At 42.9% G+C, this 14,832-nt stretch overlaps 1 protein-coding gene across 3 annotated transcripts in view; it reads right to left on the bottom strand.

Annotated features, from left to right (window-relative positions):
- Positions 1-12,824, bottom strand: part of LOC121709920 (Kv channel-interacting protein 1-like) — a 41,484-nt gene extending 28,660 nt beyond the window's left edge. The window contains exons 1-2 of one of the 3 annotated variants that reach the window (XM_042093641.1): positions 12,218-12,824; positions 11,672-11,936 (exon numbers count right to left, since the gene is read on the bottom strand). In XM_042093641.1, coding sequence (XP_041949575.1) covers positions 11,672-11,759 — 88 coding nt within the window. In that variant the 5' untranslated portion in view covers positions 11,760-11,936; positions 12,218-12,824. Of the gene's footprint in view, positions 1-11,671 lie in introns of all 3 variants that reach the window. The other 2 variants (XM_042093642.1, XM_042093640.1) reach the window with 2 other exon arrangements.
- Between the last annotated feature and the right edge of the window lie 2,008 nt (positions 12,825-14,832).

The following is a 14,832-nucleotide window of genomic DNA, read 5'->3' as shown; positions in this document are numbered from 1 at the left end:
GTAGAGGTTTACTCTGTTGAACGATTACATTATGATTGTAAAATAGAGGTATAGTTCCCCCTACTGGTGAAAATAGTGGTAGGAAACCATGAAACCCAGCTTGCTTTACGGTTTATGTCCAAAAGAGGGCAGTGGTTTTCCAGGGAATGGTGGCAATTTCTAGCAAAACTTGTACCTCCAAACCATTTCCTCCTCCACAAACACACATAAATTGAAACACACACACACACACACACACAGATGCATATATGCACGCATATACATACACACACAGAGAAAGAACATACAGTACACAGAGGCACACATTCACTCAGACACATTCACAAATTACTAGTTAATTATTACATATACTAAGGCTATAACTTGATAATTTCCGAGTTTTTTTGTGAAGTATTTACCATGATGTAAATTGTGAATACTACACAAGGAAGCATGATATGAGCACAACGAGTGGTGCAAGTGTGAGTGATAGTGATTATGTGAATGTGAGTTGTGCTGATGGTGTGTGTATGTGTGTGTGTGTGTGCATGTGTGTATGTGTCTAAATGAATGTGAGTGTGTATTTGTGTGAGTGTGCACGCGTGTGTGTGTGTGCGCGCGTGCGTGCGTGCGTGCGTGTGTGTACACATGCATGTGTGTGGAGATGGAGGCCCAGTAGGCCTGGGGTGCCCCACATACCGGAGTGCTGAGTCAGGAGCCAGAGTCTCGTGGAGAAGAGTGCTCGACAAGGGGCAAGAATGAGAACGAGTAGGGGATAAAAATAAAGCGCCAGAGGAGGACGATTACGTCAGAGGGGGAGGAGGGGAGATTTAAAAATTAAAAGTGGTGGAGCACACTGTCAACTTCAATCTGTTTCTCTTGAGAGAGAGAGAGAGAGAGAGAGAGAGAGAGAGTGAGAGAGAGAGGAAAACAAAAAGAGACTGAGATAAAGAGAAAAGTAAAGTGAAACAGTAAGGAATAAGATCAAATTAGAAACAGAAAAATATATAAGAAACAGAGAAAATTTGAAACAAAAAAGAAATAGAAAACAGAAAAATTGAAAAATTAAATAGTAAAAGAAATAGACAGACGGACGGACTGATTGACAGACAGACAGACAGACAGACAGACAGACAGATAGATAGATAGATAGAGTGAGTGGATTCATAAGGATGTTTGACATTTGATATGCCTGCACCAGACTGGTCGAGATTGACTTCCACACACAAGCCAAGCCCCTTACTTAACTGAAACTGCCAGCCCTCTGGCTTACACACGGTACAATGTTAATGTTGAATGTGTTGGTTTTAGTGGCACTGCATTTGCTCAAAAGAAATTACTGTAAGTTCTCTCCGGCAGGCATTACAAATTCCACACAAATAGTCTGCTGATTGTGCAACTTCATTCTTGTTTACTACAAACATGGATTTTAACTGAGCAGATTTAAGCTACCGCCTTTAGGCCCAAACAAGGTGAACAGCTTTCTGGTAAGTGACAGGGTGATACCCAGGGATGGATTACTGCATGGGCCTACCGGGCCCAAGCCCAGGGGCCCAAGGGGTCAGGGGGCCATGAAGCACAAGCCTTTTACATGGAATCACTGCTTCAATATCAAATCAGGATGTACTATAAATCTGATTGAATTAAAGTATTGGCCATCCCCAAAATGCACCAGAATACAGGAAATCACATCAAACAAATAAAAGAATTCTGGGGGAGGACCCCCAACCCCCCCTCCCACTTATGCAACAATTAGTGGGGGGCCCTTAATACATCTGGGCCCAGGGGCCCGAAAGTTCATAATCCGTCCATGGTGATACCTGTGTGTGTGTGTGTGTCTGTTTTACACAGCAGGTGGGCAGCAGAAGATCGGGATGCACAAGCGGAACAGTATGACAAGACCACATCACAGGTTTTTCAGCAGGAAGAGCACTGAAGTGTATTGCATTGTGCATGCCTGTTTGAGCATCTCATATCTTATACTCATGAGGGCACCATACCTGAGTGTCTGTGTGTGTGACTTGTAAGTCCTTGTGCATACAGCATGTGCATGAGCGCTCGTTCGCATGCCTGTGCGGAGGCCGTGTGTGTATTTACGCATCAACGGCGCCGCCCACCTTCTCATCTCATCTCTCCCCCCATGGGGGGCTCATACAGGGGAGGAGGTGGGGCCAGTGGACCGGAAGGGAATCCGTCCCTGCTCGTACCCCTACTCCTCCACATGCAACCAAGTTGGCCTCTCACTTTCATATGCTCTCATGCCCTGTGATCTAACCCCCACCCCTCCCCACCTCTCCCCACCCCCGGCCAACCCACCAAGAATAATGTAGTGTTTTTTTTTTTCTTCAGAGCAAAACCTTCTTTCTACATGCACATGCCATGCCAACTCCTCATACCACGCTTCACCTTAAAGGGCTTAGAACATGATGTTTGTGTAAACATGAAGAACTAGAATGTCTGGAATCTATATGCAGGACACTCTCTGAGGAAAAAAAGCAAAGGACCAACAAACATGAAAACACCAGGAAATCACACACATATAGACACACAACCACACATACTCACGCACATATACACACATATATTGTACAAGCACACACATGTGATGCCAAACACTAATATACAGTATTCTGCACTTTAACAAGTTCTTGTAAAGGTCCCAAGAACGCCATTACAAGCTAAGGATATATGGGTGTCAGAATGTTTAAATAGTTATCCCTCTCCCATAACTCTTCTTTCTTTCTCTTTCTTCTCTCACTTCCTTCTCTATTATCTCTTTTTTTCGTTCTCTCTCCTTTCTCACTCTCTCTCACTGAAGTGAGGCTTATTTCTCTCTGTCTGTAGGACGACACTGAGCAGTAGTAAGAGATGCCACGAGGCTCTGGATGATCCATAATGCAGTAGCAGGCCCTGCAGCTGAGAGGTGTGCAGCGTGTGTATACACAAACACACACACACACATACACATATACGCACGCACACACACGCACACATATACGCACACACGCACACTCACAAGCACACACCTATGAACAGATATGCTTATTTCCACACAAATACATGCAATGTCACATACACATAGACAGAAAGTGACACACAGAAACATATTTCAGTTGATTTTTGCTGGAAGAGATGGAAGTGGTGAATGTGTGGAGGAGTAAGGGTGCTGTATAATGAGGTTAGAAGCATGACATGTCTAATGTTACATTTACATAACATCCAACTGGATAACAAATCTGGCCCTAACACATTTACGTAATGCCAAGACAAAAGAAGAAGAAGAAGAAGAAGAATAAGAAGAAGAAGGGAAAAAACACATTGTAAATCCAATAGTCAATGCGAGAGGGTGACAAACCAATAAAAGGCAGAAGAAATCAAAGGGTTAGAGAGAGAGAGAGAGAGAGTTAATCCCTCCTTCAGTCCTTTCTACTGTCAAACTGGGTAAATGTGTGGACCTGCCAAGCACGCTGTTTGCGGAATAGATGACTTGTTGAAAGAGAAACGCAGGCTTATGGAGCCCCGGGCAGCTTAGCCCAAATGTTCCACTTTATTTGTGTGGTGCTAACAAAAAAATGCTTCGCTGGATTTTTGGCACATAGCTGCGATGCGTGGCAGCTTTTAAAATGCACTGTTACCCTGTGGGGTAATGGCGGCAGTCCAAGTGCTTAAATCCTGAGAGTGGCAATCATTTTATGGTGGTCTTGAACGTTACAGCTGGCCCACTTTTCCGTATCACGAAGCAGCATCATTACAAACCTAATAACAGTGTAAATATTTCATCACATAACACTTTGGAAGCCCTGTAACTATAACTGTATAAAGGCATGAAAGGCCTAATCTATTTCAACTCCTGGCCTGAGAACAAATCTTCACACGGCTGCCAAAACATCATCAGGAACAATCAAGGTTTACAGGCACTCTATAACAAGGAGAGTTCTCAAATGAACAAAGCCAATTCCTTCCAGGCTAGTTCCAATGAAGGCACTGTTGTAGTCATTAGTGTAGAATGCAGTTCTCCCCTGCTCTGTTCTTCTCCTTCTACTCTTTGTATCTGGTACAGTTCCAAATGAACTAAAGAGTTCAGATAACCGTCAGTTTAATAGGGAGAAAGCGGGACATTAACTTGCTTTGTCTCCTCAGCATCATTTAAGTTGTTATCATTTGAGTTCATGTCATCTGAAGCGCTGTGTCAGCCTCTTTTAGGAAGTTTTGTCACGAGTAACCACTTAACTCACTACTGTACTTCATGGAAGAGTTGTACCTGTCCCAGTGTATTAGCACAGGAACCAGCCATTAGTGCAGCATTTCAACCCACATCGTCTACACTGGTACAGTGCCAGAACTACTCTGGTCTCGTAAGCCAGCGTGTCAGTGGGAGAGAGCTCTACTCCCACTGCCCTGCACCATGCAGAACCTGGCGTAGAGGGCTTAATTATGGGGACATAAACTTGGACACCATGTCAGTTCAGGTGCTGTAAGTCTTTCAAGGAAATTCCTTTTTTTTTGTTGGCAGGAAATCACAAACGTTGTACTTTTTAGAACAGATGTACCTTACCCAATAGATCAGTACAGGAATTTCACAGTTCAGCCCCCACATAATACAGCCTATTGCAGTGCCAGTGCAGATTCATCTAGTCTAATAATCCAGCATGTCAGCGGGAGAGAGCTCTGCCTCCACAGCTCTGAAGATGGCTGTGCCCCAGGGCATGCAGCTTGTGCCTGCAGTCAGCCTGAGAGAGCACAGAGGGGCCTGGGCGTTTGGAGCTCTGACAGGAGTCAGCGGTGCTGGAGCCAGGACGGTGGGCAGGGAGGGACAAAAGGAGTGGGCCGGACGCTGTCAGGAGCTCAGCGTTGGTTTGAGCTGCAGGGACAGAGCATCCAGTTCAGAAGCAGAGGGCTCGGCGTAGGTGCATTCAGCTTGGATTTACCACCATTCAAAAGCCACAGATTCAACTCAGAGCGTGCCCTCAAGTGCAGGCCAGAAGCCTAGGAGGCACAAATAGGCATTTTTTTTGTTTTTGTTTTCTTTGTTTCTTTTCTTTTTCTGTTCCTCTAGGCCCCAGAAGAGGAAAATAAGCATGACATATGTCAGGATTTGATGAAGAATATATTACCGTACATGGAAAAACCAGCACAGTGAAAGTCTGAGTGTGTGTGTCTTTGCCACTAGACTATAAGATATATAGCAGTGATATGCTCTTTCACTCTCCTTTCTGCATCTCATCTCTGTCTCAATATTGATCTCTCTCATTCACTCATGCATGCACACATACAGTACACGCATACACACACACGCATACACACACACACACGCATACACACACGCATACACACACGCACACACACACACACACACTCACACAGCTGATGGTACCCTGAGGTGCTGACTGAAAGAACCAGGGGAGTACTATAACATTATGAGGTGCTGATCCTGCAGTAATGTTTATGCACTCAGACACCCCCCCCCCCCCCTCATACTCTGCCTTTCTGCCTCTCACATGGCAACTGACACACTTCAGTACTGCTTGGACCCCGACGATAACCACTACTGGATGAGTGCATGTGAATGTGTGGATTAAATCAGTTTGAGAGCAGCAAATAGTGTGCAAATTCTTCTTTTTTCAACTGTCTCACTCATATTTTGAGTGAGACAGCGCCTAGGACTCAACCACTTTAAATTGCACACTGGGAATAGTTTTCCGACAGAGATTTGGGAAGAATGTTTTTGTTTTTTTTAGATGGCAACACCATGAGGCTGTCATATTATGTACTGCTGTGTGATACATCCCATTCAAGTTCATCAAAAACCAGGTGACATGTTGAAGTGCACTGTGTGAGCAATAACTGGTGCTAAAAGAACAATAAAAGAATTGCACCACCTATCAGTACCAACAGCAGTAACACTGCAAGTTGCAGTTCAAAATGCATCTGTTCTACAAGGTCTTTAGATATGATACATTGCAATTTGGTAAACAGACTGGTAAATGGATCAATCCTGACAAAGTCTGCAATATCCTTGTCAATCTGTATTGAAGTCTTGAGTGTATTTCTGTTGTTCTAAGGCAACTTGGCAAATTGTATAACAAACAAGACCATCATATTAGCCTACTATTCAGACCATATCGTCACATTTAGCAGCTTGCCATATGCCTTTTAAACGAACTACTGCCTTTGCAAATTCAAGAGCTAATAATAACAGCAGGTTGAAATGATGCATCAAAGAAACACAAAGGGAAAGTTTTACACCCTTTTTATACAACAATGGATAAAAATACCACCCTGGATATACAGTTTCCATACTTGTGCTGGTAAAGTGTTTTAGCCACAAATCCCACAACCCTTTTCCACCATCATCGTCACAAATGGAGGGAGATTGATCGAGCGCATGTTCTTTTAAAATGTCAAGTGCTTTTCTATTATTCTCCAGAGGGCAAACTGTCTGCAGCAGAAAACAGGATGGAAAAGGGCCTCTGTCACCACACAGACATAGCTAACACTGGTATACTGCCAGCCTGTACATAAATGCTTTCTGAAAACATGTCTACAGTCCTACGTTTTTTTTTACGTTTACGTAAAAAAAAACCTTTAGGCTATAAGAGGTAAACTATTTAGTGTTCACAGACATCAGTCATTGAAAGACTTCATAGCATCATGGCAGTAGGAGTTTTGCAGCAATAGGCAATATCTGAGAGAGAGAGAGAGAGAGAGAGAGAAAGAGAGTGATTCATTCATAGTAGTGTTAATTTCTTCGTTAGACGAGACGAGAGGAAATATGTTCGTCAACGACCTTTTTTTTCATGACTAAGACGAGACGATGACGAGACGGCAGTAATGTCCTGAAACACTGACTAAGACTATCTTAAGATGCATTATTGTTGACGAAAAGAGATAAAATCTCCCTTTATGTTCGTCTACAAAATGAGAAGACAGAATAGAGTGGTGAAGTCCCGCCCCTTCTACTATCTTTCAAAAAATTATGAACGGGAGTTAATGGAGAGATAACAATTATTTTTTGGTCCAGTTTGAATTGTGCCACAAATTTCACATATGATGTGTGTGAATTTAAAAGATAATTTTTCACGTCAAGAAAGTACTGTTGTTCTATAGACTTCAAAAGTTATGTTGGTTTTGTGCGAATCCACTCAGTGGACTACATCTCTCGTCTCGAACGATGTACGTCACCAACGTAATAAAACGATAAGAGCTTTTATGCTAGTTAATGGTTGCATCTTGCTGCCTGCTATGTCACTTAACAGTATGTAATGTACAGTCTATGGAGGAATACAACTTACCTGATGTGTTTAATCCTCTGACTCATGGTATTTTCTTCGGCAAGGAAAGCCCAATTAAGACCTGTTGCTGGTATGCTGATACAATCTAGTGTGGCTGTGAATGAGCTAACGTCACTAGCGCGACTGATGGGTTTGTAGTCGTTGGAATTACGATCTTTCACAATGTTGTAATTCAATAGTTACGAAACAAACTGCAAATGTCTTTACATGAAAAATTGTCTTTAAAATTGACAAACATCATATGGGTAATTCAAGGCACAAGTCAACCGGGACCAGAAAATAATTTATTTTTCGCCATAGACTGCCGTTCAATTTTTTTTGAAAGATAGGTCCCATGGAGGCAAACGGAAGGGGCGGGACTTCACCACTCTATATCTAGCTGTTATGTTTTCAAAATATTCCGAATGAGTTCATACGCAACAGCATGTAATACATTTGCAAAAAAGTCTATAATACTAAAAATAGACACTTTTATAAAACCATGTAACTATTGACCATTAAAAATAGACCTTAAAAGTGGTTATTTGTAACATGCTAATGTTTTTAAAGCCAAATTGCTATTATTTAAAGACAGGTTGTAATAGCTAAGTGGGAATTTATACTCGAAAGGCAAATGTTATTGAAGACGTCATTAAAGGAATGCATCATGGTCTGAAACATTCATTAACAATGTAACCATCCAAAAATACAGTTAGAACGGTGAAAACAAGAGCATATTAACAACAAGAACATCATTTAACAATTGTTTAGTTGAGGCATAACTTGGATGATTATAACAACGCATAACTATCCGAAAATGTTTTTATCACCAAATCCCTGAACTGTCCACGTTTGTGACAGACCAGTGCTAACGTTACCAGTTAGTCACGAGTAGGCTATTTGTCATACTAGCCTACGTAGCATTCAGTACCCTACACTAGCCTTACCATCCTTCATTTTTGGATCTGGTCTTCCTGCTTTGATCCTAACTTTTGCACTGTATTTGAATGTATAAAAGATGGACTTTGTCCTCTGATTCCATTGTACTGTTTATTTCAGGAGCAAAAAAACAAGCTTTCCGTTCAACACAAGATTCTTAGTTGTATGACTGCAGATAACATTCTTGCTTGCAGAGCAGCTAGCTCCTCATTAGTTCACCGTTGCCGCTCAAAACAGCACCCCCTATCGCAATTGAAAATTACTGTACGGAGGAGCTACCTCCCTTGGCTATTGAAAACAACGTGATTCACGAGCCGCTGGGGTCCGAGGCGTTTATAATGGACTTCAATGAGGGGCTTGAGGAGGAAGCGCCTCCATACAGTAATTTTCAATTGCGATAGGGGGTGCTGTTGGCATTTTGACCTAGGGGAACGATTTTGTTCATTTAAAGTGTTCAAATAGTGATATATTAACAGTAATTTATCAGAATAGTAATTCACTTTATATATTTTTTATTTTCCTCTGAAATTTTAGGGAGGGTGTTCCTCCCTTTCCTCAATGAAGGAGCCTCCTCTGGTGGATTCATACTGTATGATTTAAACTGGCATATCTTACATAGACAGTGTTGCAGAACTGTTTTTACATACAAGTTGGTTCAATATTGCAAACAACTCATCTGTATTATATTTTACCACGTCTGCTCGTGGACTACTTGGGATAGCTTGCGGACCACCAGTGATCCCCGGACCACACTTTGAGAAACACTGGTCTACGAATATGTCAGTGGTCCAGTCAAATCTTTTACTGTCTATGGTCAAATCCCAGCCGAGCTATAACTGTAGCTCGACTTACCTGTGCATGTAAACATACTGACTGACAAAAAATCAGAATGAGTAATTATAACAGACGAGTAGCCCACACACAATATTGTTGGAAAATTGAGATGTGTGAAACACTATTTGACTCAAATGGTAATCAGAAATAATTTGTTATAAAAAAAAAGACTAAAATGTGTTGACTAAAACTAGACTAAAATGACGAGACTTTTAGTCGACTAAAACTTGACTAACAAAAATGATATTTGAATGACTAAATATGACAAAGACTAAAAAGGACATTTCGTTACAAGACTAAGACTAAGACTAAATTAAAAATAGGTGACAAAATTAACACTAATTCATAGTGGATAAGAAAAGGTATTTTGGTTGGAGTTGAGAGTGAATCTCTCATTTGGGCAAATACTGTAAGTCAGAGTGTTTCCCTTTTACCATACCTCCTTCACACTAACTACAGTATATAACAGACTATTCATACTGTATTCAAATGGCTTTTCCGTTGTATGTCTGGGTATATGTCTGAGTGACTGTGAAACCTCTTGCAAGAGACTTGCAAGAGACTTAAGAGGCATTAATATAATATGGAGTTTAAAGTATGACAAAAGAAACATAATGTGGCAGTGCACAATTTAATTTAGTCGTATAATACGTTCTGTTCCACATCCATCTCTGCGATAAGAATAGAAAGACAAGCAACGTCCTTACATTGTACAAAAATGCTGCTACTGCAGGCACAAATCTCCAATGCTTTCACCACACGTCAATTAGACTGTAACAGTAAACCCAAGACCAGTAAATCTACCCAAGAAAACCTCAGTAACTCGTTTCCATGGAGCTGTGCTCAGTTTTAAAAAAACATTTTTTTACAATTTTTTATTTATTTTATTTTTTTTTTTTTTACAACATAAATACCCACACTTACACACACAGTGAGAGCAGAGAGAGAGAGAGAGAGATAGAGAGAGCTTACATGATGTGTACATGCACAGACTCCTGGGTCTATGCAAGACGTTTGGGTATTCCAGTCCATTACACAAGCCACTGGTCATAGTGCAGTGAAACATTCAAACACCCAAGGGGTGATGAAGCAGTATGCTGCTGGAAAGGCAAAATAAGGCCTCGGACCAAAAATCACCAATATCTACATCCCTCAAACCTTTGTTAACATTTAAGATGGACTGAAGTGAATTCTAAGTTATTTTTTTCTCTAGCTGAGATATTACATATTCATCAACAATAATAATACTGTTAAACTCCACCATGCACCCATTCATTCATGAGCCCCTCTTTCTTTCTCTCTCTCTCTCACTCACACACACACACACACACACACACACACACACACACACACACACACACACACACACACACGTCCCACACCCACAGGCCATATCAGCATGGTGACACACCATGCAGTGCTTTTCTGCTGATGCTGCGATAGCAGCCCAGTGTCTGTGAGATGAAGCAAGATAAAAGTGAGAGAAGTCAGTCAGAGGTGGAGGGGGAACGAGAGAGAGGAGAGGGAGAGGGGGGGGAGGTAAGAGGAGAGAGGTGGAGAGAGGGGAAGAGAAGGAGAGAGAGGGGGAGAGGGAAGCTTAGAGGGTAAGTGTAGCAAAGAGATGAAACAGTAAGACTGCAGGTGCACAACAATAAAAACATGCCAAGTTAGTGAAGCAAGTATTAAAAAAAGACAACACAAATCATAAAACATCATGCAAATCTACTGTTATTGCATATATAAATAGGCCTAATCTACTGTTATTGCGTATATAAATAGGCCTAATAAATTGCATACATGATCTGTGAATTTATTGGATAATTGTCACACCTGTGTACTTGTGCTGTATTGTGAGACCAGATGACTACTAATTGTGTGGCAATAAAGTATATCTATCTATATCCATCTATCTATCTATCTATCTATCTATCTATTCCTCTATCTATCTATCTAGTCCTTTTTCCTTTTTGGGCAAATAGAAAGGTGGGGACTGTCTATTATTTGGTTACCAGGTTATTCCTAGATTGCTCCCAAAGACCCCCCCCCCCCCCCCCCCCACCAAAAAAAAAAAAACGAATCAACGGGATTTTATGTTGTGCCTTGAATAAAACTGTGACCAGTCTGTGTGCGGTCCTCACACTCCCTTAGTGGACATCAGCTGTGCTGAGACCAGGGGAGCTGACCACTGGGGCAGCACACACCTCAGATCCGTTGCACACACAGACACTCACACACGCGCAAACACACTCACACTCACACCCACACCCACATACACACACTCCCAAACATACACATACCAGCCCTAACCCTACCTCAGATCCGTTGCACACACAGACACTCACACACGCGCAAACACACTCACACTCACACCCACACCCACATACACACTCACACTCACACCCACACCCACATACACACACTCCCAAACATACACATACCAGCTCTAACCCTGCCTCAGATCTGTTGCATACACAGACATTCACTCACACACTTACACACACACACACACACGCACGAACGCACACGCACACACCTTCTGTTTTAAGTAAGATTTGTAAAATGTCTTAATAGCCCTGAGGACCAAAGCAAGACACACAGGTGCACAGGTAAGACATTGGGAGGAAAAAAGGAATACTAGAGCCGCCTACCTTTGCTGAGCGTCCCAAAAACGAGTCTCCGGAGAGACTGCATGAACTTGAGCACCCCCTGACGACAGCGGCTGGTACACCCTGCCATCCTGATTTAAGGACAGTGGGTCAGGCCGTCACAAAAATAGCACCCTTTTTCACGGTGGGTGCAGGTGCCAGCGGGAAGTTGATGAGTCCCTTATGAAGAGTTCCTGTTGCGTCAGGCAGCAGAGTTCTGGAAGCTGAAAGATTTGTCCGATGAAGATAATTTCTTTAGTGATGACTTCTGCCGCAGAAAGGGAGAAAGCAGAACAGTTCTGGCGATGGAGAGATATAACTTCTCTCTAAAAAGGGTGCCATGTTCTTCAGAGACAAGTGGTCATTTTTTTTTAAAAGGCTGTGAAATGTCATGCCTTAGACCTAGGTTTACTTTCATCACTTGCCAGACTGCACTTGATCATAATCAGAACTATACATACAAACCCAAATTCACACATGCAAGATCACACTCACTCACACACACACTCAAACATTGGCACAGATGTGTGTCCCTGCATACACACTCACACAGTCTGTACTGCCTCTTCTGTGTCTTAAAACTGCCCAAGCTGACAGCCACTCTATTCCACACAGCCCAACGCTGTTCCCAGAGACGGTCTCAAACTTCTAAAAGGAAAAGTTGGTTTGCGAGGTGAGATGAATTATTGAAGCAAAAAGGTGAAGACCGCCAATGCCGCATGGCGCCCCGAGCACCACTCTATGAAAGTTCTCTGTGTCCATTGAGACGGCGAGTGTTTGCTCTCCCCTGCTCCTCGTCTCTTCCCTTCTTTCCTGGCTCGCGCTCACTCTCTCCCTCCCTCTCCGTCTCCGTCTCCTTTCGTCTCCTCAGGGTGTTGTTGTCCTAATGGCCTCTTTCAATGTGAAGGCTGGGTGAAGGCTGCGTGCGGTAGGTGTGCAGACGACTCCTCTGCTGCTCTGCTGCTCCTCTTGCTGCTGCTGTGTGTGTGTGTGACTGTGTGACTCTCTGCTCTTTCCTCTCTCGCCTCTCTGCCTTCTTGTGTTCGGCTGGAGTCAGATCTCTGCAGTACCCAGACCCAGACTCCAGCAGCAGTGCTTTGCTTCTCTCACTCTCTGCCTCTCTCACTCTCATGCAGCAGTGTTTCTCTCTCTCTCTCTCTCTCTCTCTCTCTCTCTCTCTCTCTCTCTCTCTCTCTCTCTCTCTCTCTCTCTCTCAGGCACATCTCTATGTCTCTCTCTCTCTGTCTCTCTCTCTCTCTCTCTCAGGCATGTCTCTCTCTCTCTCTCAGGCACATCTCTATGTCTCTCTCTCTCTGTCTCTCTCTCTCTCTCAGGCACGTCTCTCTCTCTCTCTCTCAGGCACATCTCTATGTCTCTCTCTCTCTCTGTCTCTCTCTCTCTCTCTCTCTCTCTCTCAGGCACATCTCTATGTCTCTCTCTCTCTCTCTCTCTCAGGCATGTCTCTCTCTCTCTCTCTCTCTCAGGCACATCTCTATGTCTCTCTCTCTCTCTGTCTCTCTCTCTCTCTCGGGCACGTCTCTCTCTCTCTCTCTCTCTCTGTCTCTCTCTCTCTCTCTCAGGCATGTCTCTCTCTCTCTCTCAGGCACGTCTCTCTCTCTCTCTCTCTCTCTCAGGCACATCTCTATGTCTCTCTCTCTCTCTCTCTCGGGCACGTCTCTCTGTCTCTCTCTCCTGCCCTCTCACAGACCAGCTTCAGGATGCTGCTTTGTTGCTCTCTCCACCCCTCCACTCCTTTTCTCTCTCTCTTCTACTCCTTGACACTTGCTCCCCTTGTTCGATCGCATCCTGCAACGGTGCACGACACCACACTGGACCAATGAGAGTCCCGTGAACACACATTACTGCCAACACGAGTCAGCTGGTGTTGTGAAGTTGAAGAGACAATGATGACAATGCTGTAGCTTTACTGTTTTTGGCTATTCGTGTAGGACCTCAGAGCTCTTAATTCCATATGCTGTGCCTGTATCTTTTCACCACGCAGAAACAAACCCTTATATGCAGGCCGATGGAATTCAATTTAAAGGCCACCTTAGCGTGGGGATATACAAGACTGTTAAATTCTCATCTATTTCTTCCAGCCCATGAGTTATTCAATCACTAGAAGCTGATTAGTGAGATTAATTAAAACTCAGCTCTTCAACATTGTATCGTCATGTGGCAAGATGCCATGCTTAAACCACAAACACTGATACTTTGGATCATAATGGATTTGGGATGTATTTCTGTTCTGTGTGGGTGGCTGAAGAGGGGAGGATATTTTGAGCCTATTAAGATATTTTTTTATGTTTTACATAACTGCATGTTTTGAGTGGACATCTTTCAACAAGCACTGTATTCACTGTAAACAGGAACTATTCCTGGCATTTGTATTAGGTGTAAACTAGAGCATATCAATATCTTATAATACAAGAATGTATTAGTTAGCGAATAGTTTTAATATTAGTGAATGTTTGGACAGATCCAGAATAGAGGAGGATGGACATTTTCCTTTCAAGTTCATTTCAAGACTCGTGACTCTGTTCATTATTCAGTATGTTAACCGTATGGTGTTGTTCCAAGAAGTAGAAACTGTTCTACTTTGCAGTATTCATATGCCTTATGTTAGGTCAACTGTTTGTCCCTCACATAGTCCTTCGCCTGCTACTGGTGCCCTTCACACATGGACACATACTAGGTCACATTAAATTATCATCCCACTTTGGGCCCGGTTGTGGTCAATGGAGAGAACAGCCAATCTAGCTGGCCATGAACTATGACCTCAGGCTAATACCCAGGCGTTATGATAGTATCATCATCCAGCCAGGCTCCTTGGAAAGCCAGTGAAAGTACCTACTATGGACATGGCCTCCATAACAGTCCTTATGTCTAAAGCATTTTATATAGCATCAATAAATCAGCAAGATCTATGCAGTAGCACATGATGGCTGAGGGCTGTGTGCTATGTGTTAGCCACTGGCGTTGTGACATTACTATCTGGAGCAACAGAAAAGAAAGAAACAAATGAATGTGGCAGGCTAGGTAGAAGGTAGAAGGTTATTTATGTAAACAGTTAAAGCTGCTGTTGGCGAGCCTATCAGATGGAGGGGACTTTTTTGAATGTTTACTCAAAATGTGAACTCTCATACCCCTCCCCCACTACCACC

This window comes from Alosa sapidissima, chromosome 5 (assembly GCF_018492685.1).
Source record: "Alosa sapidissima isolate fAloSap1 chromosome 5, fAloSap1.pri, whole genome shotgun sequence".
Taxonomy (NCBI): domain Eukaryota; kingdom Metazoa; phylum Chordata; class Actinopteri; order Clupeiformes; family Clupeidae; genus Alosa; species Alosa sapidissima.
Note: the sequence above shows the minus strand (reverse complement) of the source record. Positions and strands in the feature narration are given on the sequence as shown.